The sequence below is a fragment of the Pelodiscus sinensis genome, chromosome 5, assembly GCF_049634645.1.
Source record: "Pelodiscus sinensis isolate JC-2024 chromosome 5, ASM4963464v1, whole genome shotgun sequence".
In the NCBI taxonomy this organism is placed as follows: Eukaryota; Metazoa; Chordata; order Testudines; family Trionychidae; genus Pelodiscus; species Pelodiscus sinensis.
This window is the reverse complement of record NC_134715.1, coordinates 45448073-45471652: the sequence shown is the minus strand read 5'-3', so window position 1 is coordinate 45471652 and position 23580 is coordinate 45448073. Positions and strand designations below refer to the sequence as shown.

At 41.1% G+C, this 23580-nt stretch overlaps 1 protein-coding gene and 1 long non-coding RNA gene across 3 annotated transcripts in view; one reads left to right on the top strand and one right to left on the bottom strand.

Moving 5' to 3' along the window:
• Positions 1 to 12861, top strand: part of LOC142829588 (uncharacterized) — a 185361-nt gene extending 172500 nt beyond the window's left edge. The window contains exon 4 of the long non-coding RNA XR_012904135.1: positions 12694 to 12861. This is a non-coding gene — a long non-coding RNA (uncharacterized LOC142829588). The remainder of the gene's footprint in view (positions 1 to 12693) is intronic.
• PCDH18 (protocadherin 18) lies at positions 9658 to 20229 on the bottom strand. 2 transcript variants are annotated; one of them, XM_006124418.3, is made up of 4 exons: positions 17320 to 20229; positions 16311 to 16399; positions 16039 to 16202; positions 9658 to 10800 (listed from the first exon to the last, which is right to left on the bottom strand). In XM_006124418.3, exons 1-4 carry the CDS (start codon positions 19822 to 19824, stop codon positions 10145 to 10147), a joined length of 3414 nt encoding a protein of 1137 aa, XP_006124480.2. In that variant the 5' UTR covers positions 19825 to 20229; the 3' UTR covers positions 9658 to 10144. The 2 variants fall into 2 exon arrangements, with proteins under 2 accessions (XP_006124480.2, XP_006124481.2); XM_006124419.3 differs by having other exon boundaries at positions 16311 to 16396.
• Between the last annotated feature and the right edge of the window lie 3351 nt (positions 20230 to 23580).

Below are 23580 nucleotides of genomic sequence, written 5' to 3'. Positions count from 1 at the left end.
TTATAAATAAGCTTTAACCAAGATCTTTTAAGGGTTGTAAGTTGGGAAATAAATGGGATTTCCTGGGCCTTTCTATGGATTTAAACTCTTTATGAAAAGCTGGGAAATTTTTCATCAAGCCTTAGTTGCTTGGTGATGATTTTATTTTTATTTGTTTTATATTCATAGATTTTTAAGGCCAGGAGCGACGATCAGTACCATCTAGAATAACTTCTTGCATATTGCAAGCTACAGAACCTCACCCATACCCTCCTGTAATAGATCCCAAACTCGGGCTGAATTATTGAAGTCCTTAAATCATGTAGAGAATTCAAGTTACAGAGATCCAACATTTACACTAGTTTAAACCTACAGGTGACCCATGCTGTAGAGGAAGCACATCCCCTGCCATCAGAGTCTCTGCCAAAATTCCTTTTTGACCTCAAATACATTGATTAGTTAGACCTTGAAGAGCAGTTGGGCGAGACCCGCCCCCCAAGCCAGACAAATGGGAGAGAATTTCCGTAGTATCTCAGAGCCCTTCCACCCACCCATCTAGTATCCCATTGGCAGCCACCAGAAATACTTGCTACTAGCAATCACATATTGGCTAGGTAGTCTCATCATACCATGCCCTTCCTTAGTTTTGAAGCAAGTTAGGTTTTTTTGCCTCCACAATTTCCCTTGGAAGGCTGGTCCAGAATTTCACACTTCTGGTGGCATTTTTTGTTTGTTTGTTTGTTTGTTTGAGCTAACCTGCAACCTCAGCCTAGAGTATATTTACAATAATGGATTAAAAAGCAAAAAACAAAGACTATATTCACAACCACATCCTCCAAATTGTTTTTACTAATGGATTGTCTGGAGGCTAAAGCATGATGTACTGAATACAAAAAGATTTTCAACACAACTGTATTATGCCATTCTCAAATGATGGCATTTGAACTGCTTCTATTCTTGTATATCACTTCAATGGTATCAGATTTGGTCTTTATTTAACCACAACTAGGATGGATACAAAAACATGAACAGACCCAGGAAGTGGGGGGAAGGCTGGATTTGCACTAAGAGAGGTTGTGGAATCCCTGTAGTTGGCTGTTTTTAAGAAGAGGTTAGACAGTCAAGGTCTAGGTTTACTTGGTCCAGCCTTAGAAAGTAGGGTTGGAAGGAACCTTGAGAGATCATCTAAGCCCAGCCCCCCATTCTATGTTTCTAAACCTCGTATGTGAAACATTCCAGTATTTCCACGTGTGGTGGCAACAGGAGAAAATCAAAGGAAGATAGGACATAATGGCTGATTGGATTTTTATTCTAAAAAACCATAACCATCTAGAATGGTGGAATGATTAGCATACTCACTCAACAGCAAAACTCTTGTTAATTTCAAGGATGAAACCAGGCTCCTTGTTTACAGAGGTTCTATCTAGGGATGTTAGATCCTGTATCAGAGGCAGCAGGGCGGGATAATAGGTGGGAGCCAGTCCATTAGGGGATCGAGTTTAAAAACCAGCTCCCCTTGCAGACTAGCTTCTGCCTCTGTCTATGGGAGGTTGAGCTCCTACAGACAGAGGCTGCACCGGCATCCCATGGAGCAGTCTCTGTCTACAGCGAGTCTGGGCTCATCGTGAACAACCATGGTAACCTTCCCTGCCCACACTCTAATAGAGGCAGCAGAGCTGCACTGCGGCTGCTGCAGCACTGGTTTGTAAAAATGCATTAAATGTAGATATTGTCAAACTTAAAGCAAAGGTATCAACTTGGGGAGCCACGGTCCCTTCCGGATAAGTACTAGTCAATATTCAGGATGCCATATGCATTCTAAAAACCATGAATGCTAAGATGGGAGAGGGTTAAAAGAGACTTTTTATCAGCAGCCAGTGACCCCAGCACTGTGTCCCTCTTTTCTTCCCTTCCTCACTCCAGCAGGAGTCCAAAGCATACCCACCGTGGCCTGTGACCCCAGCACTGCTCAGCTGGGGACAGGGAGCCATAGCCTCATCCCTGGTAGGCTGCAGCTTCAGTGCCAACAGCTCCTAGACAGTATGGCCATGGCACCCACAGCCGCAGGGTTCCGGGCCCCAGAGCACTGGGCAGGCAACGTGTCCAGCCCCAACTCCCTCCAGGAAGTGCAGTGGCTGAGGGAAGGGCCACAATTGGCTGTTTAGGGATGCTTAGCCATGCTTAGCGTCCCCCCTCCCAACACCACCCACAACCCATGCGATTCTATCAGTACAGTATTAACTCATAAATGAGCCAGGCAGAGTCCAGCTATGTTTCTGCCAGTGTCCCGCTGAGAGACAGAGACCTTGGAATGAGGCAGCATCTCAACCACAACTTAAGGAGAGATTTTCAGTTTATTTCGATCAGATAAAGCATTGTCTAAGCAACACAGAAACTCCATAATACTCCTCTATTTAAAAGCTCCTCAAAGTTATTACTGATCTGGTACAGCCAGACTAATCATGGTTGATCACAAGGCTGCTGCCTGTCCATGGCTGGGCAACGTCTCCTCCTGAGCTAGGTCCAATCTTCAGGGCTCAGTGTGCAGGTACTTTATCTCTGACCAACAAGTTCCAGCTGGCAGTGACCAATGAAGATTTCAATTCTCTTGAGGCCAGTTTGCAAAAATGCATCCCTAATACCGATAAAAATCAAATAGTCAAAAATGCCCCTCAGTTGCTCTTTGCAATGCATGTGAAATAGCCCTCGTTTCCTGCTGCCTTGCCTAAGCAACTGGACTAGAGAGTGAGGGTAGCTGTAAGCCTGTCCCAAAGCACATTTAACTTGAATGGAACAGCTACAACAGACAAAAAAGCAGCAAGCCCGGGGCAATCACAGAGCAGGGGTAAACACAGGCACCCTCAAACGCACACCTGCTACAGTCCAAGCCCACAGCCAAACCTTTGGGCTACAGAGGAAGTCAGAAGCAGGTCCTGGCTTAACCAACATTTAAACAAACAGCTTCCATAGACAAGAGGGAAGCATCCCCCCCTCATCACCCAGGGCACATGCACCACAGCTGTGTTGGAAGTGCCTCCAAAGCCCTTCCTTAATGTAGGCAGAGAGAGGATTCAAATCCACAGCACCACTAAACAAGATAGATAGTCTAGCTACTGGACTGCAAAGTTTAGGGTTGTTACTGCCACCTGAATAATATTAAACTAACGTGTATCAGTTCAACAGGCAAACTCATGGGGTCCCCAGGCTTCATCACCACAGATAGCTGTATGACATGGACCCCATGATTGGGGCATTCACCTAGGCAGCAGGTGAGCCATCTTTAACTCCCTTCTATACATCTCTTTGAAGTCCTGTGCTTTGGGTCCTGCCCCTGAAACAGGGTGTTGGTTTAAATCCCCTTACTGATTGTTTAGAAATGAGTGACAGTGTGGTCTATTATCCTCAAGTGTTCCACTTCATCTATATAGTAACCAGGGCACAGTCAACTTCTAAAGTCCTCTGTGGTGTGAATGTCATTTGATCAAACTCCAGCTCTGAGAGCAGAGTCCAGGTAGTTAATCAAGAGGCCATGTGCAGCCCCTCTTGCTCTTTTAATTAAAGAGGAATTGCTGCTGGGCAGTAAACCCCACTACCCACTCTTTGCCACAACCTGGGCTTGTATCCTGATCATGGTGGACGACTCCCCAGAGCACTCCCCTGTTCTTTTGAGGGGCGTGAACTGGGGGGTTGCTACCTACTCAGGAAAGTCACGGATGAGCGGTCTCTGTCCAAATCTGCTCCCCAGCCCAAGAAGACAATGGCCTCTTGAGAAATACTGGGGGGGGGGGGGTTGGACAACCAAAGTGAGTATCCTGACCAAGGGACTAGAGCATGAGGGTAATGGGCTGTGGGCAAAGCCGCTTCTTGAGGAGTCAAGTGCCCCAGCCTGTAGTTCCCCCTCTGCACCACCTAGGCTCTTCCATCTCCCCATTATGTCCCTCTTCTCTCTGATTATCCAGTCCAGGCAAGTCCCCGAATCCAAATGTAGCACATGACATTTGGTGGAAAAAAACCCATTCTTTTAAAATGTCTTTCTGAAGAAAATGGAGCATGTTTTTCACTGCATGCCAGATTGTGAAGACTGGACATGCAGAAGGTACCTAATTAAAAGCTCTAAACTTGGGAATAAAAATGTCAGGTTTTTTTTTTAGGTATCCTGAGGTTTGTCAGAGATTTATTTGCTCCTCCTCCCCCCAAAAAAAGTAGTAAACCAAGTCACTTGTCCTGTTGAACACATTAAATATGACGGAATACATGATATAGCCCTTCTCTGATTACTTCAACAAAGACATTATTTTAAATTAATCTAGTAAAATAGAAAATATAAAACAGTCGGAGCAGTTTAGTGTGTTTCTAACCAAGTTCAGTTTTTAGAAAAAAGGAAACACGTCTTATGAAAATCACACCAAATAAATTAGATATGCTAATGAAATTTCATTATATATTAAAATCTGTTTCTAAAGATTTTAGTCATGCCAAAGGATTGTGTATCGTATTAAGGTATTGATGTTGGTGGAGTGTTCTCTTAAAACTAGTTCATCAATTACCTGGACAAAGCAGTTTCACTTTTACTTCTGACTGTCTGGAAGACCATGAATGTTGTCGCTTTAAGGGTTCTCTTCAACTATAGGCAGGGGTTAAAGGGAATAGAAAGGACAGGAAAATTTGGAAAGCAAGTTTTTGTACTATAGTGATTAAAATTAATCTGTGTATTTTATAGAAGAGTGGGCTTTTGAAGAATTTATTTTTAAAAACTATATATCTAAAGATCTTAGCATTTACGGCTAAAGCTGAATATACAGACTATGCATCTAAATAGCTATTCAAAGATTTTTTTAGAAATGTGATTTTCATGGGCAGTTGGTGAAGGTGTGAGCCAGCCCCACCTAACCCTGCCCCTTCTTCTGAGGCCCCACCTCCACGGGAGTCAAGCCCCCTCCGCATCCCCTCCTATACCACCAGTAGGAGGGACAGCATGCTTCGCACATCCCCCCAATCAGCACGCAAAAGAGAGTGTGGACACTTGCGTGCACCCCCAACCTCCTCACTCCTTCTGCTGAGGCCCTGCCCCCCATGGCAGCTAAGCTATCTCACTGCCCCCTCCCAGCTTTGGAGCATGGGCACTGGGAGCAGTAACACTCTTTCCCCTAGAATGTCTACAGTAGATTTTCTGGGGGGCAGCATGTGGATGGCACAAAGCTGGCAGTTTGGGAAGGATGTGCCTTCCCCCACTGGTTATACAAGATGCCCATGGTGATTTTATAATCTTCAGCAACAAACTAATGAAATATTTAAAACAAATTTTAAACTAAGGCCCTCTAGACATTGTAATGCCCAATTTTTTTTCCCAGTAAATTCAGGGTTGGCACATGTATGTAAAATGGTTTCATTATCCCTTAATTACTCTTTTAGAGGTTTGGTGTTATACTAATAGGTCTGCCAAGCTGAGAGGCTTTTTACTTTATAGATCCACTTTGGGGGAAGAGTCACCAGTCTGCAAGCAGAAACAGCCTCCTGGGGAGGTTGAGCAATAGGACCCTGGGAACTCATTGCTTCCCCCTGCCTCTTAGACCCACCACCCATGATACTTGTCCATGTTTAATAATCCTACCATCATGGGCAATGGGTACCATAGCCTGGGGGAGGGCTGTGCCTCCCCAAATGGCCAGGTGTTGCTTGCCCACACTCCTCCTCCAGCCCTCTCCTCCCCCCAGCTAGAACTTCCTTCTCTGCCTGCAGCTCCAGGCGGCCTGTGCAATAGCCCTGGCAGGTTGTGTGCAGCATGCCCTCCTAATGCTCTGCAGGGCCACTTGCCATTGTGGGAGTGACTTTGACCATGTACCACCCATCCTCCCAGTGCTCCAGAGACTGGAGTCTCATGGTGCTCCTCCTGGTGCCCTGGAGTTGAGAGGTCCAGCCTGGGGTAGGGCTGGTGGCCACAGTGGGAAGGGGGCTTGAGGGGCAGCGGTTTGAGGGCTTAGCCTCCCCCAGCTTGCAGTTCACATGCTCCTTGTAAAGCAATGCAATTTGAGGAGCTGTTCTGACTGCTGCTCCTTACGCATTGTATAACTGATCTCATTACCCGGTAACACCCTTCAGGCCACTGTACAAACCAAATATCCTTACCCTCTCTTGCAACAGAACTTCCTTCCAAGGCAACTTTAGGGTTTTTTTTTATATTTGGATGCACAGTGATACTGAGGAAATTTGCTTGCATCTATTTTTGCTTAGCAAGTCCCCTTTGCAAACAATGACTTTTAAATCATTGCGACTATCCATGTGAAATGGCTGTTGGGTATAAACTGCTTTAAGTATTTTAAATTTAAAACCAGTTGGTAATCCCCAGGGGACTGTGAAAACGGATCTTACCCAGCTGCCTTGAGAGTTTGCAGACAGTTACATTTGTTAAGCCTGAGCCTGAAGGTCAGATATCGTCAGAGAGTTAGCTGTAAGTTTATTTATTAAGGGGGAATATGTTTCACAGGATTTAAAGTGAGGGCTTTAGTCCCTATGTATATCCAGATTAATGAAAAAATCTAAAATCCTACTCTCTATCTGCCATGAAATAGGTGTCAATTTCCAAACCCTCCCTGCTATTATTAGAGGCTTCCATATTTGTGACTCTCTTTCTAATGGTCCCAATTTTTGCTGTGATTGTCCCACATTTCAGAAGCACATTCTCTGTGTTTATAATAATCCAATCCAGTGTTAGGCCTGGAGTAGCTACCTAACGAGGTATTCAGTTCAAGGTTGACCTCTTGTTATGAAAGGCTACTTTCCTAACCAGGCAAAGAGGGATAAGGAGAAGCTGGGGAAGTCTGATTAGCCACCAGACCAACTTTCTCCTGCCTGCTAAGTCAGTACCAAGGAGCTAACTAATACAAAGCATGTTGCCTCTTGTGGCAGTCCCAGAGGTACATGCAGCAGAGAAGTTAAAGGAACAGGAACACAGTGGGGAATGTAGAGTAGAGGACAGGCATGCAATAAGCAAGGAGAGATACAGGCTTGGGAAACATGCAGATTTAGGATCTCAGGGAATTCAGATGAGTGGAACTGAGTTGAAAAGGAGCAAATCTGGAACTGAGCCTAAATACGATGGTGATTGGCACTCTATAAATACCTAAGATACAGAGCAGCATTGCCATGGTGAGCTGGGAGAGGAAGACAATGGTGAAAGGGAGAAAAGGTAAGGGAATCTGGTGAAATACCTTTCACTTCAGAGAAAATACAAAGAGAACTGAAATCTGAGTGTCTCTAGGTGGGAAGGCTACAGGGGAAAAACCACAGTCACCCATCCTGCTGGCAGGTAGGGGAAGAAATGCACTTGGCAGACACTAGAAGTGAGAAATTAACCAAATGACCTTTCCTGAAGTCCACAAGGGGCCATTGGACATATCCCATTCAAAATGGCAGATGCAAGTAGGGTGAGCCCTACCTCAATGTCAGCTACTTGTTGCTAATAAATGCTATTTGGCTATGTCTACACTGGCAGCTTCTTGCACAAGAACGGCTATCATTATGTACTACACTGCACATGGCACACAGACAGTGCACTCAGCCCTCTTGCTGCTTTTTTCTGCCTAAGGAACTTTAAAAAGACTGTCAGTCTGAGGGGTGGGGCTCCTCCTGAACCACCTTGCTGCTTGATCCTTCAGCCCTGGGTCTGCTGATGCTTCTTGCCTGTCCTGCTGTCACTCTGCGGCAAAGGCTCGAGTGAGGCCTACCATCCGGCTGCAGGATAGAAGCTGCCTGAGGGAGAGGAATTTCCGAGCTTCTGTGGGTGCCTTCCTTCACAGCCTCTACCAAAGGGTGTGGGGATTTGTGTTTAGGGAACATCCAGCAGACCACCTAGGTTCCTTCACCCTCTCCGGAATCCTGGTCCGCTCCCTGTGGTGAAAGCCCTCTGTAAGCCAGACCTGAATCTGTGATTGACCTGAGCCTGAATAACATTGTGGGATACCTAGTGTTCCTCCCAGAAAGCAGGTTCCACTGCTGAACAGTAGAAGATGCTAGGATTTCTTCTTCCCTCCATATCCATTGAATACCATCTATCATCTAAACTAGACCTGTAGGCTGTGTCTACATTGGCAAGATTTTGCACAAAAGTGGCCGCTTTTGTGCAAAATCTTACCGCCTGTCTACACTGGCCGCAAGTATTCTTGCGCAAGAGGTCAGTGTAGATAGGCAATGTTAATTTCTTGCGCAAGAAAGCCCAATGGCAAAAATGGCCATTGTAGCTTTCTTACGCAAGAGAGCATCTACACTGGCACGGATGCTTTTGCACAAAAGCACATGCCAGTGTAGATGCTCTCTTGTGCAAATACTTTTAACGGAAAAACTTTTCCACTAAAAGTATTTGCGCAAAATCATGCCCGTGTAGGCCCAGCCATAAAGTATTTGAATACTTACCTTGTTGTATTTGGGGAATCACTTAGTATCTTCTTCTCTCTTCTGATTCAAGGGCGTGGGGTTGATTTACTGTTTACTGGCTGTATTGGGGTCATTGGTTTATATCATCATATGCTGTTTTACTTCAATAGAGTGATTAAATTTATATTTGAGTTGTGGTTTTTTTGGGGGGCCATAAGAAGTACACTGGTATCCATAGATACAGTATCAGAGGACTTGTGCTTCTGGTGGCAAGAACAAAATCAAAATCAGATCCTAGTATAAATTCCATCCATTTCATTGTCGTTACTTAGTTCCTGGGTAACAGTCCCTGCAGCTACCAAAAGTTCCTGTGTGATTGTGGGGAAAGTCCCATAAATCAAACTTTTCCCAGGTAGTCACTAATTGTGTGTTCCTCATTGTATGGGTGCTTGATGTGAGACTCTGGGGGTCTGATCTGGAGATGTGCTGAGCACTCACAGCTGCAGCTAAAGTCAATAGGAGCCATGCTCTGAACATATATATAGTGCTATGAACACTCAAAAATCAGGTCCTATGTGTCTTAACCACCATTAGTGGATATTTGTTACTTCCATCACTCTGTGCCAGTTCTCCAACTGTACAATGGAGTTAATACACCTGTGATATGAAGGGGTAGTATTATGAAAATAAATTAATATTCACAAAGCACTAAGATACTATAGTGATAAGCAGTATAGAGAAGCCAGTGTGGAATTTAATAATTATTTTTTCAGAGCAAGGTTTGAATAGCCTGCAGTAAATAAGGCATTGGGCACCGACTGACCAATGACGAGAAAAAAAATTACTGCATAGCTGCTTGTTAAGTAAGCATCACTGTGCAGTGAATGAGGCAGGTGACCTATGGGAAAAATAGTATGTGATCCTGAATTAAAGCCCATAAAATTCCATTGTAGGCTTCAATACAGAATGAGAATGACTGTTCAGCAGCTGAAAGAAGAAAGCTAGTGGTGATCTGGAGGTAACAATAAGAAAAATTCTTTTGTTTGGGAGAGAGGCGTCCCTCCAATTTACCCTTTTAGTCCCGCCACCAGAGAAGTCCTGACTGAGGCTGACCCCTCTGGGAGAAGTTGAGTGCAACAATCGTTAGGGCTTTTCAGTGTCAATGTTGAGTTGGCCAAAGGTGTATCTCCAAAAGCAGCACATTCTCTCAGTGATGGTTGTGCCCCTTGAGAATGCCCCCATCACTCCTCACCCCTCTTCAGAACCACCAATTAAATGAGCTGGCATAAAAATAAGAACATTTTAGGCTTCTTGGGAGTTGACAACTCTTTATTGTAAGAATGAAACATTGCAACAAGGTGTTGGATCAGTTACTAAAACTAATGTATGGATCATGTTTCAGTGGGGTTGGGTTTGTGCTGTAACAATTGAAACTCTTTACAAACCTGTGAAAAGCAATATCCCTGTCTCTTATTTAGTTTACACACCTGCTTGGCAAGAATGTCTAATAGTGCCAGATATATACACTTAGGAAAACATGCTTGCCATGGGAGTACAAAAATAAAATTTATTTGTTAAATTACACATAAATATAAGGTACAAATGTATTTTTAAAATACAGATAAAGATAATCACACTTGCATTGTGTACATATGAAAATACAGTATTTTAAAATTCAACATACACAGACACATTTATGATAAATGCAACTAATTGGCAATGCCAGTTCTTTTCATTCTGGTTCTTTTCCCCCCTAATTTTCCATAAATATGGAAAATATGTTATAAAAAACCCTCTAATTCTGCCGGACATCTTGCAGCAGCTTGTTAATTTCTGCTACCAGCTCGCTGGCATCCATTAGTTCATGTTTACCGTCACTGAGGTGGTTAAGCACATTGTCAAAGTCATCTTCTTCATAGTTCTCTGGGATTTCCTCCATGGCCGGCAGCCATTTAGAGGAAGGTTGTGCACTCGAGTGAGTCCCTAGAATGGCCCCAGCATTGTTGGCTGGGTTTTGGAAATGTGTGCTGGCTGCCCACGCTGCCACCCCTTGTGGGTAGCTTACAGTCTTGGCTGGCAAATGTCCCTTCCTGCGCTCTAGTGAGTTTGAGCGATTCATTTCATTGCATTCTGTGTAGGTGTCCAGTGAAGGAGGCAACAGGCGCTGGAACACACTGCTCATTTCAGAGAGGAGAGATGAAGTACAGATATCCTCTGACTCTTCCTCGTTTTGACAGTCTTTGCCAAATGTTGAAAAGCTCTTTTTCTTTTCATTGGAATCAACAGGCTGTGAATCTTCTTCAAAGGCCTGCTGCTGCTGCTGGGGCTGAAATTCCTCCCCAGGAATAAACATGTTACTTCTGTAATCAGAAGATGGAGAGGGCAGAGGCGGCATCCAGCATTGGTCAGAGTGTCCCAGAACTCTACATTCCTCTGTGCATAGCCTCATTGCTGTAATAAAAACCAAAACCTGAGACTGATGTTCAGATTCAATTATAAAAATTATAAAAGATTATTCACATATAGAGGAGGTCAGCCATAGTGCATACCAAAAGACCTGAGAGTCAAAGCTCTGTTCAGGATCCAAATTTCTCCAAAGATCAGAATTCAGATCCCGTGTTATTCTCCCACTATAGGAAATTTCTGGATCCAAATGAGTATCTGGATCCAAAGTTCAAGTTTTATTTTTCATCTGTAATTAAGAACCGTCAATCTATACAACTATGTGATTTTTAAATTGGTCTGATGATGAACATTTTATACCATTGTGTTAGTGAATCCTAAGAAAATAAGTGGCCTGGGCGACTTAACAGGAAGAGCACTGTCTTCTCATACCAAATTGTCTGACCAATAGAGACACAAGATGGGTGAGGTAATCTCATTCACTGGACCAACTTCTGTTGCTGAGAGAGACAAGCTCTTGAGCCATGCAAACTCTTCTTCAAGTCCAGGAAAGATACTCCAAGTGTCACAACTAACCACTTGAAATACCTTTTACCAGACCACAAATTGGCCCAATAATATCTTAACCCTCTTGGTTCTTTAACATCCAGGGACCAACATAGCTACAACTGCATATAATATATCTGATTAATGTCTGTCATGAAAGAACATTAAGATATTCCCTTTCATCTCCTATGTGCAATTAAGTGACGAGAACAAGGGAACAGGATGCAAGAATATTGCAGGAAAACAGAAAGGAAAAGAAAATAAGGGCAAAGAGGAGGGTGAGAGCAGAGATGATATGGAATGATAGCCATCTCCAACTCTTGTCTCCTCTTTAGGGGTCTGCTAGTGATGCAATGAATTACGAAATAGCCAAACCAGATTTTAATCCAATCTCATTGCATTTTAGGACACATTGATGTCTAATATATCTCCATTAACTTGAGTGGAGTAACTGTACGGATTCATTTGGTCTTGGGTGAGGAGGGCAGACTGTTTTAATACCTCTAGTTGTTGAGTGACACACAGTGACTATATAAGATCAGAGAAGAGCAATGAAAGATTTAAAGGATCTGGGTCAGTGCTGAATGCTAAATGGAGGAAATGGATTGTGTCACCTTTTTTTTTTTTTTTTGCCCAGTGTTTGTAGGGAAAAGAAGAAAAGGCAAGATTGGATAGCTTCCTCTCCTGCCAGATCCGTGTAGGATCAAATCTGTATTCCTACCCAAAGAGGTACTGGAGCTAATATCCAGCTCCCTGAAGAGTTCTCGTAGAATTGATCAGGAATGTACGCATGTGCAGCCCCTTTAAAGCACAGTGAGTGGAGGCCTGTCCAGAGAGATGATGCCAGAAGAGAGGCCTAATTTCCACTTCTGAATGCTGGAAAAGGACACTTCCCCTTGGTCAGATTTTGAGTTGCAGCAGCTCAACAGCTCTCAGGATTCTCTCAGTAAAATTCCAAATAAGAACATTGGGAACACCATCAGGATAGTGATCCATCTATCCCAGCATCCTGGCTCTTATGGAGGCCAGGACCAGATACTGTACAGTAAAGTTCAAGAAGTACAGCTATAAACAATGATCTAACAACTTTTCATTGTGTGATATCCTCCCCAGATGAGAATCTGCTTCTTAATTCCATCAGTTAATGGTTAGACTATGATGTGAAGAATTAGGGTTTATATCCCATTCTTTTTATTTTATATGCCTGTCTCAAATCTCTTTTTGTCTCTTTTTCTAAACTCAACAGTCCTAAACTTTGCATTGTCTCTGCAAAAGTTTCTGCATACCTCTAATAATTTTCCTCACCTGTGTCTGAACCACTTTAATAGCGATCACCTCATTTTTGAGATGGACTGACAGGTAATGGTCCCGTTATTTTTTTGAATCCATGTGCAGAATTTATGTGCACCAAGGCATTGGGTGGATGTGCCCCACAAGTAGAAACGCACACTGCCAGCTGTGGGCACCCTGCTAATCACCTGGGCAGCATTTGGATCTTTCCTGAGTGGCCACTCCAGCACTCAGATTGTAAGGAACACTGGTGATGAGAACAGAACATAATGTTCCAGGTGAGAAACGAGTACCATTGGTTGATGTAGTGAGACTCTAATATTGCCAATATTATTTCCCTACTATGCTTCTTTATGCAGTCTAACATATTGTAAATACCATTAAAAAGCAAACATTCCTCTAACTTACACTCACTTCCTTTCTTACATATGGATTATGAAATGTAGCAGAAGTATAGATGGCTGGAGGCCAGATTTTTGCATTGGTGTTGCAAATGAGCTAGTGGTGGTGAACGTCAAAAGGTTCATCTGCATAAAAAATGGTATTTAAAGTGTTGGCTTAGGTGTTTGAAATGCCTTCAAAGTGCTTTGTTTCCACTCATTCAATGTGCTCAAAATGTTTCATAGGCAATGCCAGCACTATTGTGATTGCACTAACTCCTGAGAAAAGTCTTGAAAATATCTCTCACCACAATGGTTAAATCAAACTATTTTAGTTCTAGTGTGGATGTGAAATGCAGTATAGCTACACTGGTTCAGTTGCTCCTTCCAGTGCAATGCTGTAAATTAACAGAGAACTGCAGGGCCATTAGTACGTCACCGTTCCTTGGCCAAGTTCATTCAAGGCCAAAAGCTTGTCTCATTTAAATCAGTAGGAGTTTTGTCATTCACATTAGTGAGACCAGGATTTGGGAGTATAAAATAGCAATATCCTCAACAAATGATAAAAAACCCTACTGTTGCAAGTGGGCTTGAACTTACAGTAATTTGCTTGTTCCAGTATAAGGAGAGAGATGCAAAAGGGAGATGAACCATTTCTAACAATCAGAATGTTAACTGTGAGGGTTAATGATGCCCCTACATTGTCTATAAGTCAGCAATTGGAAAGATATACATATACGACGGTATGAGTTAAGCCTGAAATGTCAGAAGTAACTCTGAATGTATGATTTTTTTTCAAAATTGTAAACATATAGGTAGAAGATTTTTTTTCCCCATTTTTAAAGGAGAAAAAAATATTTTCATGGAAAATTAAAATATTCCAATCCTATAATTTTTGAAGTTCTCCCACAAATTCATGTGTATGGGAGATAGTTCTTTCAACATTTCCTGCTTACCATCCAGATGGAATTAGGAAGGAATGAACCATCAGAGTATTTTGACTCTGTGTATTTAGACCATGGGCCAGAAGTCTCAAAATAGACACACAGAAGAAGGAAGCTGAATTTAGGAAACATGAAATAAGTTTCCATTGTAGTTTTTGAGAGAACATGCAGATTAATTCATATTTTTTCTTAAGCAGTTTGTGTATAACTAATGGAGTGTCTAGGGTGATGCACATAAGTGGGATTGTCAAAAGCACTCTGTTCGCCTCACTCTGTTCACCTCAATGGGAGTTTTATCAGTCACTTCAGTGGGTTCCAAAGCCTTTTGAAAAATTCACCCATTGGTTTTAGATTTGGAGGGCTCAGAGGAAGTTCTTTAAATGAACACTAGGAATTTCAGCTATCCAAGAGTGTAAACATTCCTTTCTTCCCTGGCAACCCACAATCATCCAGCCAGGAAGCAGACAATTATTCCTTAGCAGCAGCCACTGTGGAAGGATTCCAGTGCAAGAGTAATGCATTAATAAGTCTCCCTTAGCAGCTGCTGAGAATTAGAGTAACATTTTCACTACTTTACCACCCAAGAAGGGGATGACTTGCATCTAAAGTTGGGTGGTACAGTAATACGTGCCCTCTAAGCAGCAACTTTGTCAAGAAGGGAGAAAACTTAGGACTGTGGTCCTCAAATGAAGAGAAAGAGAGAGTACATAAAATCTTCATTTGAGGACCACAGTCCTAAGTTTTCTCCCATCACACCCATGCCCACTGCTTGGATTTACCAAGGGCTAGGTAGGATTTCTGGATGGTAGGCTGTACTTAGAGTAGTGTGAGACCCTACAATGGAGTAAAATACACAAGAGACATGTTGAAAGTTTGAAAAGACAGAACTATACATTTGGAGCCAAGATGCCCAGGTACATAAGGAAAAGAAGGGTTCCAGGAAGCTTTTCATCTTCAACTCTCCACACAAGGGCCAGCAAAACTGCAGGTTTAGTGCCCTTGGGGGTGTTAGCCATAGTAAAGAGAGGAAGGAGGTGGCAAGTCTTTGACCAGAGTAGGATGTGGTAGAGCCAATGACACTAGCTGGTTACAGAAGGAAGCATGCTATGCACCATTCTAAGGAGTAGTACAGAGGGCACTCTTATGCTGCACCCTAGTGCACAGGGCATTTTAGAGACACAGAAGATTAATTCAATACCCACAAGCCCCCATATGAACCTGAGCCATCCTGGCATAATTTGGCCCTATAGGAGATGGCCTTCATGTGCAAGAATAAAACATTTCCAGTCTGTTTTAAATAAATATTCACATGTAGGCCTCCTCCCATTTATTTTCCAAAGATTTAGGATTTTAAAAGTGCAGTTAATTGTATAGATATTGGGATTCTAATACAAAGCTCACTTCTGTGCCTAATGTGTTTTTCTGTTTTTTTATAGTACTTATTACTGAGCTTGAATTAAAAAAAAGGGTTATCTCTCTTTTGCATCCCCCAGATATACCTCTCTTCTTATGTTGGAACAAATCAACTTCTTCTAGCAATCAGATTGGCAGGCAATGATCTGCCTTCACATTCAGCACAGGTCATACTTATAGCTATTCATTCGTTAGTGGAAAACACAGTGCACCTCTATACTTCCCTATCTAGAAACTACAGCCCATCAGCTAACTAGTGCATTTTAAGCTCTCGAAGTCTGGATCCTATTATGGAAAATGCATCTGCCAAATTACAGTTCAGTGTATTTTTAAACACACCACAGCAGCCTGGATTTCCACAAACATCCACCCAGTCATTAAAAATCTAGGGACACAAAGCAGTTGATGCTTTTTTTGGGGGGAGGGGAAATGGAGGAAGGGGGCAGGGAAGGAGAGATTTAGAGCCAGATCATACAGCTGCAAATAATAGCAGAAACTGCCTACACACTGCTCTGGGAACATTTTCAATAGGGTCCTAGTCTTGAGTGCACCAGCTGTGTGCTGGTTTGGGGGCACGCTATTCGTAGAGCAGAGAAAGAGAGGAAATATAAACTTGAAAGGTAAAGAATTTCTGTTTTCACAATGCTAACTACATCAATGTGACAGCCAGGGAGCACTGCATATAAACTATTCAACTTTCATTGTGTTCTTACCTGCAGGAATTCTCCCATCTGTAAGGAAAAGGTCACTGAATCCTTCCCCAAGAAGTCTGTCAATTGGAGAATCTCTACCCAAATCATAATCACTGTCTCCTGCTTCACTGTCACCACGGCCACTGTCTTTCAAGCTAAATTTATCCATATCTTGTAGGGCATATCTGTAAACAGAAATAACATGATGATGGAATTATATTTTCTTATATTTATCTGAGAAAGAACATACTGAATATGAGATGTTTTGATCAGAATACAAAAGAAATCCTCACCTGTAACTTCTGGAATATTTGTTTCCTCGAAAACTTGGTCTTGGCTGGTATTGGCCCTGATGAAGCATTGAAAGAAGCTGAGAGACCTGCTAAAGAAAAGATGAAAACACTGATTTCTGGAACTAAAACCCAAATGTCTATTTATAAAATCTTTAATGAGTTACTTGTTTTTGGTTTCTGCTTTAAAATTTAATTAGAGTACACTCATGTGCATATGTAATGTAGTACAACTTGGGTATTTACAGTATACAGTGTGTTTGCCATGGAAAACATCTGAAGGCACTTCACAGACATAAAATGCAATGCTGTTAGTTAATCTCAGAACTCATACCAATTCACTAATTAACATTTTAAAACAATGGAACATAGAGAGGAGGGTTTTTTTTAAAGGAGAGATCAAATTAATTTTTGGCACTATGATTGTATTCTGAAAGAAAATTCCATTTAGAATCTGGCATGTCTCTCTATAAATACATACTGTATAAAGTTTTTAAATACAAAATAGGCAATTTCAAATTATGCAGACTTTAAAGATGCTGGATGCATACTCTCTCACACTACCACCATCTGCTAGAGCAGTTGCAATTAAAACTGTAGCAGTGTTTCTACCATAAACCCTTGTTTTCAGCAGTTTGTTCTGTCAACTGTACAAATACTTTGTGTTTTATACATTGTGTGTGTCTGTACAGTCACACAAACACATAGAAAACTGTACATCAGTAATAAAATACTATGTATATTAGGTGTATATTACACAAAGTTGTTTCAACTTAAAGGACAATATAAATAAATTATATTAGGTTTAACCTAGTCTCATGTGCAGGATTGTTTTTAGATTCAATTGACAGAGTGGTGCTGCAGTGCTGCATCCTTGATAAAAAATCTATAATACTTTTCATACTGTCTGTAGATAATCATCTACATGTCTCACAGACAGCATGAGGAACATAAGCACACTCTCAGATGAGTGAATGAGTGAATGTGCATGCAGAACAATATATGACCTTACCTCAACAGCAGGAGTTGCATGGGTGAGTTCCAGTGAGAAATTCTCTGGCACATGATTTGATGAAATTGTCACTAGACTGTTAAGTGACTGGTGACTATGGTGGCTTTGTCGACTGCTCATTTGTCCTCTTTCTAAGGTTGGAGATGATGAAGGAGAAGCTCTATGGTGAGATCTGATGGGTAAAGTGCCATTAACAGTTGGCACGAGTGTAATGTCCCCTTTGTGAATCTGTCTTGATGGTCTTTTGGGGTGGTGCTGATAAGTTGATTCTGCCACCCGGCAGTTGTAAGATCTTGTGTCCTTTTTCTCTCGATTGCATCTCGTAGCAAAGACAACCATAATGACCAACAACACTGCACATATCGATCCAAGAGATATAATTGTTATCATAGAGACATCCAGGGTAGGTTGGCTAATAAAAGTAGCTTCTGTGCTTGGAACTGGATAAACATTTTCCAAAACAATGCATTTCAGAAGTGCTTTGGTACTTAGTGGAGGGTTGCCTTTATCCTGAACTATCACAAAAAACTCCCATTCCTTAGGTAAAACAGATTCTATGCTAACATTAATATAGATGTCACATGATCTTGGATCCATTACAAATATGTTTTCTTCATTGTCAGCTGTTATGGAACAGCTTAATTCTGAGTTCATGCCAGAGTCTCTGTCTATAGCCCTTATCCTAGTCACATGGAAGCCACTCTCAGCATCTTTAGGGATTGAGATGTCAGCAGTGTTATTGCGTAGTGCTGGCCCCACAATGACAGGAGCATTATCATTTTCATCAATAATAGTGAGCACAAGTGTGGTATTAGTAACAAGCTGCTGACTCCCTCCATCTCTAGCTTGAACCACAAAGGCAATCTGATTTACTTCTTCATGATCAAAAGTTCTGAGTGCATAGATTGCACCATTGGATGGGTCAATGGTCACATAGGTGGTTATGGAACTTCCCAAAATATAGCTCTCCAAAATAGTGTAGGTGACCTGCCCATTGTCCCCCAGATCTGGATCTGTGGCTGTGACAGATGTGATGTAGGCACCTGGAGAGTTATTTTCTAAGATAACAACTTCATATCTATTTGTTTGGAAGCGGGGTGGGTTGTCATTTTCATCACTGATTTGGACAGTAAAATGTTTCACTGTGGAGAGACTGGGTGTCCCCTTGTCTTCAGCTATTACAGTCAAACTGTATTCAGATCTCTTTTCTCTATCTAGAGTAGCATTAGTCAAGATTAAATAATTATTTTCATAAGTCTTTTGAAGTTTAAAGTGGCCATGCCCATGAAGCTTGCAAACTATCTCTCCATTCACCCCAGAGTCCTTGTCTTGCACCCTGACTATGGCAACAAAAGTGTCCATGGGTGACCCTTCAGAAATGTGAGCTATTTCCTCATTCCCAGGGGACATCAAGTTTAAATTAATTTCGGGTTTGTTGTCATTGACATCCACAATTTTAATGATAATTTTACAATGAGCTGGGATAGAATTTGGACCCAAATCTTGAGCCTGAGCATCAATTTCATAGGATTTGGTGATTTCATAGTCCACTTGTGTCAGGAGGGTCAGATGGCCTTTCTCTGGGTCTATTTTAAAAGTCTCTATAATTCTGGAAGACACGTGACTACTGAAAGAATACACGACTTTACCATTAGCGCCCTCATCTGGATCAGTAGCATTGAGGTCTATGAGCAAAGTACCCACTGGTGAATTTTCTAAGAGCTGAATTATATATGACTGTTGCTCAAAAACAGGACTGTTGTCATTAGAGTCAGAAATACTTATTTTTAGGATAGACGATCCAGATCGCTGAGGTACCCCCTTATCTGATGCAGTAAGTTGGAGTTCGTAGCTTGACTTCAGCTCCCGGTCCAATTCCCTAACCACAATGAGTTCTGCATACTTGGCACCATCAGTCCTTGTTCGCACTTCAATATTAAAAAAATCATTTGCAGACAGTGAGTAAGTGTGCAGAGAATTTTCCCCAACATCTGGATCAAAAGCACTGTCCAAAGGGATCCGGGTTCCTACAGCTGCACTCTCTGATATTTCAATAGGTATGAGCGCTCTGGAAAACTGGGGAGAGTTGTCATTAATATCCAGCACTTCAACTTCCACATGGAAAAGCTGCAGATGTTCAGTAGGCAGAGTGATCACATCAAACTCTATAGAGCAGTTTAAGTTTTTCTGGCAGAGTTGTTCCCGGTCAATTTTAGCTCCTATGCTGATTTCTCCATTATCCTCTCGGACTACAAGCAAGGGAGAATTCCCTCTTTGCATGGCTCGAAAACGAACTGAAGAAGGGTTAGGAATTTTAAATAAAACATCAGCTACATCCTCTGATAGTCTTGCAATTACTGATCCAATTCTCTGCTCCTCATAAATCCTGTATTTCAAATTCTTGCTTAGCACACCTTTACTGAAAGATACTATCATCAGTGCAAACAGGAACATAAAGTGCATTTTACTACTGATTTGGTGCATTTGTAAGTTTTTGCAATTCATTTCTCCAAGCAAGTTAAAAAGCAGTTCTTTCAACTTCCTTTGGTACCTTAAACCCAATACACATTTGGTCCTTTGCTATATTATAAAAAGATATTTTCAAGTTTTAAAGTATTAATTTCTTACGATCTCAGAAAACTTTTTTGTATACACACCGTTTCAGGACTTCCAGATACAATCTGTATGGAATCCAATCTCTCTCATTTGTTTTCCTGCTCCTCTTCAAGGACGAAATTTGTCACATCAGTGTTTTCTCCTTCTGCAGTTAGTATCCATTTATTGCAGATTGCTAGCTGTATCTGCAGTGTATCTTTTCTGAGAGATCCTCTTTCCCTCTCACTGTTCAGCTGCAGACTAAACACCCTTGATTGCTGACTCCAGTCTAAAAATCTGTGCAACTTCACTTCAACTCACACAAAGCTTTTGCCCGGCATGTGTTGAATTGCTTCCAGCCAATCAGCTTGCTTCCAAATCAAAGAACAGTGAAGTCACACACAAAAAGAGAAGGAGAGGAAAGGTGGGGGGGGAGCCAGCTCCTCCCCGAACATTCACTTTCTGTGAGTGTGCCACAACAAAGAGGAGACAAATTACTAAAGAAAAACTTTAAATCAACTTTTTGTCCTCTTTATTTATATGACACTTCAAATTGTTTTTGTAATTTTAATTAGTCTTCTTGCCTCCACAAAACATGTAGCCATTCTCCTGATTTACACACTTGGAATCCTCTGTTTTTTTCAACAAAACCAAATCTTTTTGAGTGCATTTGCTTAGTAAAGGACTTTAAGGTGACATATCCCTAATTATGCCTCATGATCGTTTTCTTGCTTCTTATTAATTTGTTGGCACTTCTGCTTATTTCTGAATAACCTGCTTTTCTTTAATGTCTGTGTTGCTAAATGGAACACAAGCTGCTATGTCTCTCTCACAATTCTCTTCAGATTCTTCTTAAAGAAAATGTTTGCAAACCCTTGCCCTTTAACTGGTTTCTTCTTCAAGGATACTGCAGCAGTGTTTTGTCCTGTGTGCACTTGTCTTTTCCTCAGTAGGGCTGTGTGTGTGTGTGTGTGTGTGTGTGTGTGTGTGTGTGTGTGTGTGTGTGTGTGTGTGTGTGTGTGTGTGTGTGTGTGTGTTTGCGCTTTATTATTTTGTTGGTCCTGTGGTTCTTCAGAAAATCCTGTTCATCTTAGTTAAAAAAGCAGTTCACGCTGAAGCATGACAGTTCTGGTAGGCACACCTTGTACATGCCATCTGTTTAAGAAAAGCCCAGCAACCTGAAGGATAGATGGAGTAGATGTTCTGTAAGTGGCAATTTAATCATACTTCTTCTATTTGTGAAAACTATTTCCATACACTCTACACACATACAATTTACATGCAATAGTCACAATGCTTGAGTTGTTAATGTGTTTGGTATACATCAGAAATGCTATAGATCATTATGTGAGTCTTGTGCTGTATCCAGGTCACCGAAACTGATACATTCTCCTCCTTTCAAATATGATTATTTATGATGGGCTTTCTGTTCCCCTTCTCTGCACTTCCTTTTAGGTTTATATCATTATAGTCACATACTTGCAGCTTTCATTCTTCATGATTTCCATGCTTACTTTATCCATTTGCTTGTTTGCTCATTCACATAATCTTACCATCACTTCTTGTCATTTTTTCCCTTCTCCTTCCACTCCCCTATACCCAGAAATGTAAAAAGTAAATAGCTGGTTTTTTTCCATTTTGCTTATTCTCAGCACAGCTCAGCCAAAGTCACTAAGAAGGTTCTTGTCGAAAAAGAAAGCAGAGAAGGCTCAGCGTGAACTCTCCTTCTTTTTAAGCATTCAAAAGCATTTTATAAGCCATTGTCTTCTTTTTTTCAGAAACCAGCACCGTGTGGCAAATTGTGCAGAATAGAAATGCCTATAATGAATGTATTTAGTACTGGGTCACGCCGATGAACATTCTGCCCCCATGAATAATACTGTTTTACAAGTTTGCAGGCCTTTCACATTGCTGATCCTCAAACCCTATAGGCAAACTAGAAAAGCTAACACAAGCAACTGGGACTTTAGAAACCCATAGCCATCTGGCCTAAATCTCTAACAATCCAAGCCAATAATTATATCAATTCAGGCTTTAGTGAACCCCTTTGCAAACACCAAAAGAGCAAAGAAAGGAATTAGTGGCCATTCTAAGCTGGGGTGGAGGGAATTCAAAGATAAGCTAATTCCATTAGTTCATGGGCAGCTTTTCTTGCAGCTTTGATAAACCTTCCTAAAACATTTCTCCAAAACTCAGTCAATTTCTTTTCTGACACTAACTGGAGAAATGGGTTCATTAAATGTTCTTCCTAATGTCAATTACAAGGATTTTGTTATTTTAAAAAACCCTCATTTTAAAAAAGAGAGCAAGTGATGAATAATTCATCATGAAAAATAATTTCAGTACTCCATACTAAAATATTTAAAACACGGTGTAAATTAGTATATATCCACAAGGAACGAGTTCACATGAGTTACTGTTTAATGAATTTAGAAATGCTGTTTTGTTTTGCAAGATGTATTATACTTGTCCTATATCTCTTAGAGTAGCCATTCAATATGATGAATATAAATTCCTTTCAGAGTTATTAATTCCTCTTCTACTAGATAGCAACATACCTATATACAGTTCATATAGTGCTGCTTCTTTCTTTTTAAACTAGTTTGACTCAATCAAGTTACTACTAAAATGATCAACTATGCAACTTGCAACTAACAGTATGTGCTTATAATAAAGACAAACACTGAGATAGCATATTGTTCCTCATTTTGAATGCTAAACTAAAATGATGAATAAGCTGGCAAAATTAACTTTTTAAAGGGAACTCACTGGAACCTATGACTGATGACAGAAACATGTTTTGTTTTGTTTTTTAAAATGCAACAATCTGTTAATCATACCAAAGTTGATACTTATTTTGGGCTCCGTGGACTGTAAAGTGCTGATGAAGAATCTGAATCTCCTCCAGGCTAATTCCTCATGTATCCAGTGAAAGAGTTGTCCTTGAGTGTCCCTTAAACTCCAGTCCACCTTTGACATGGCAGACTTTGCTTACAAAGGAAGAGTTCCACGTGCAGCCAGCAGTGTGGTATTGTGAATGTTGTTAGGCGCGTGAGTGGAGTGCTGCTAACTCTCTAGTGAGTAATCTTGCTTACTTCTACTCTAATAAACATCTATTCACCACAAAGGTCTTCTCAAAGTCTACATTTTGAATGTTTAAGTGTCATACCTGGAAGAAAAACCAAACTGATTACAAACAGACTTCCACACACCTAAACTTTAAGTTGCCACTTCAGACACTAAAGTTACCCAGCAGTTTAAATAAGGTTACTCTTAGACTTTAAAAATGTATATTCCAAAGAAATAAATCCATATTTGGCTGTTTTATTTCTCAAAGGAGTTTTGTTGTGTATTCAGTAAAGTAAGATTTGTTCTTCTAAAACTCATTGATTTTCTTGTATTATGGCACCTAAAAACAGTAAGCACTTTGGAGAAAAGAGTTATATTGGACCAACAATCATTTACCAGGGACAATGGTAGAGTTTTTAATAAAAACAAGTGTCATATCCTCAACAACCTCAATGCAATGAAATTATACCCTTTTCTTTTTCAAAAACTGAATTTATATTCACTTTCAACCTGATTCATTGCCATATGTTGCATCATATTACATCATGTCATGATGCTCTAGCACACAAGATGTAGCAAGATAAAATGTGATCTGAC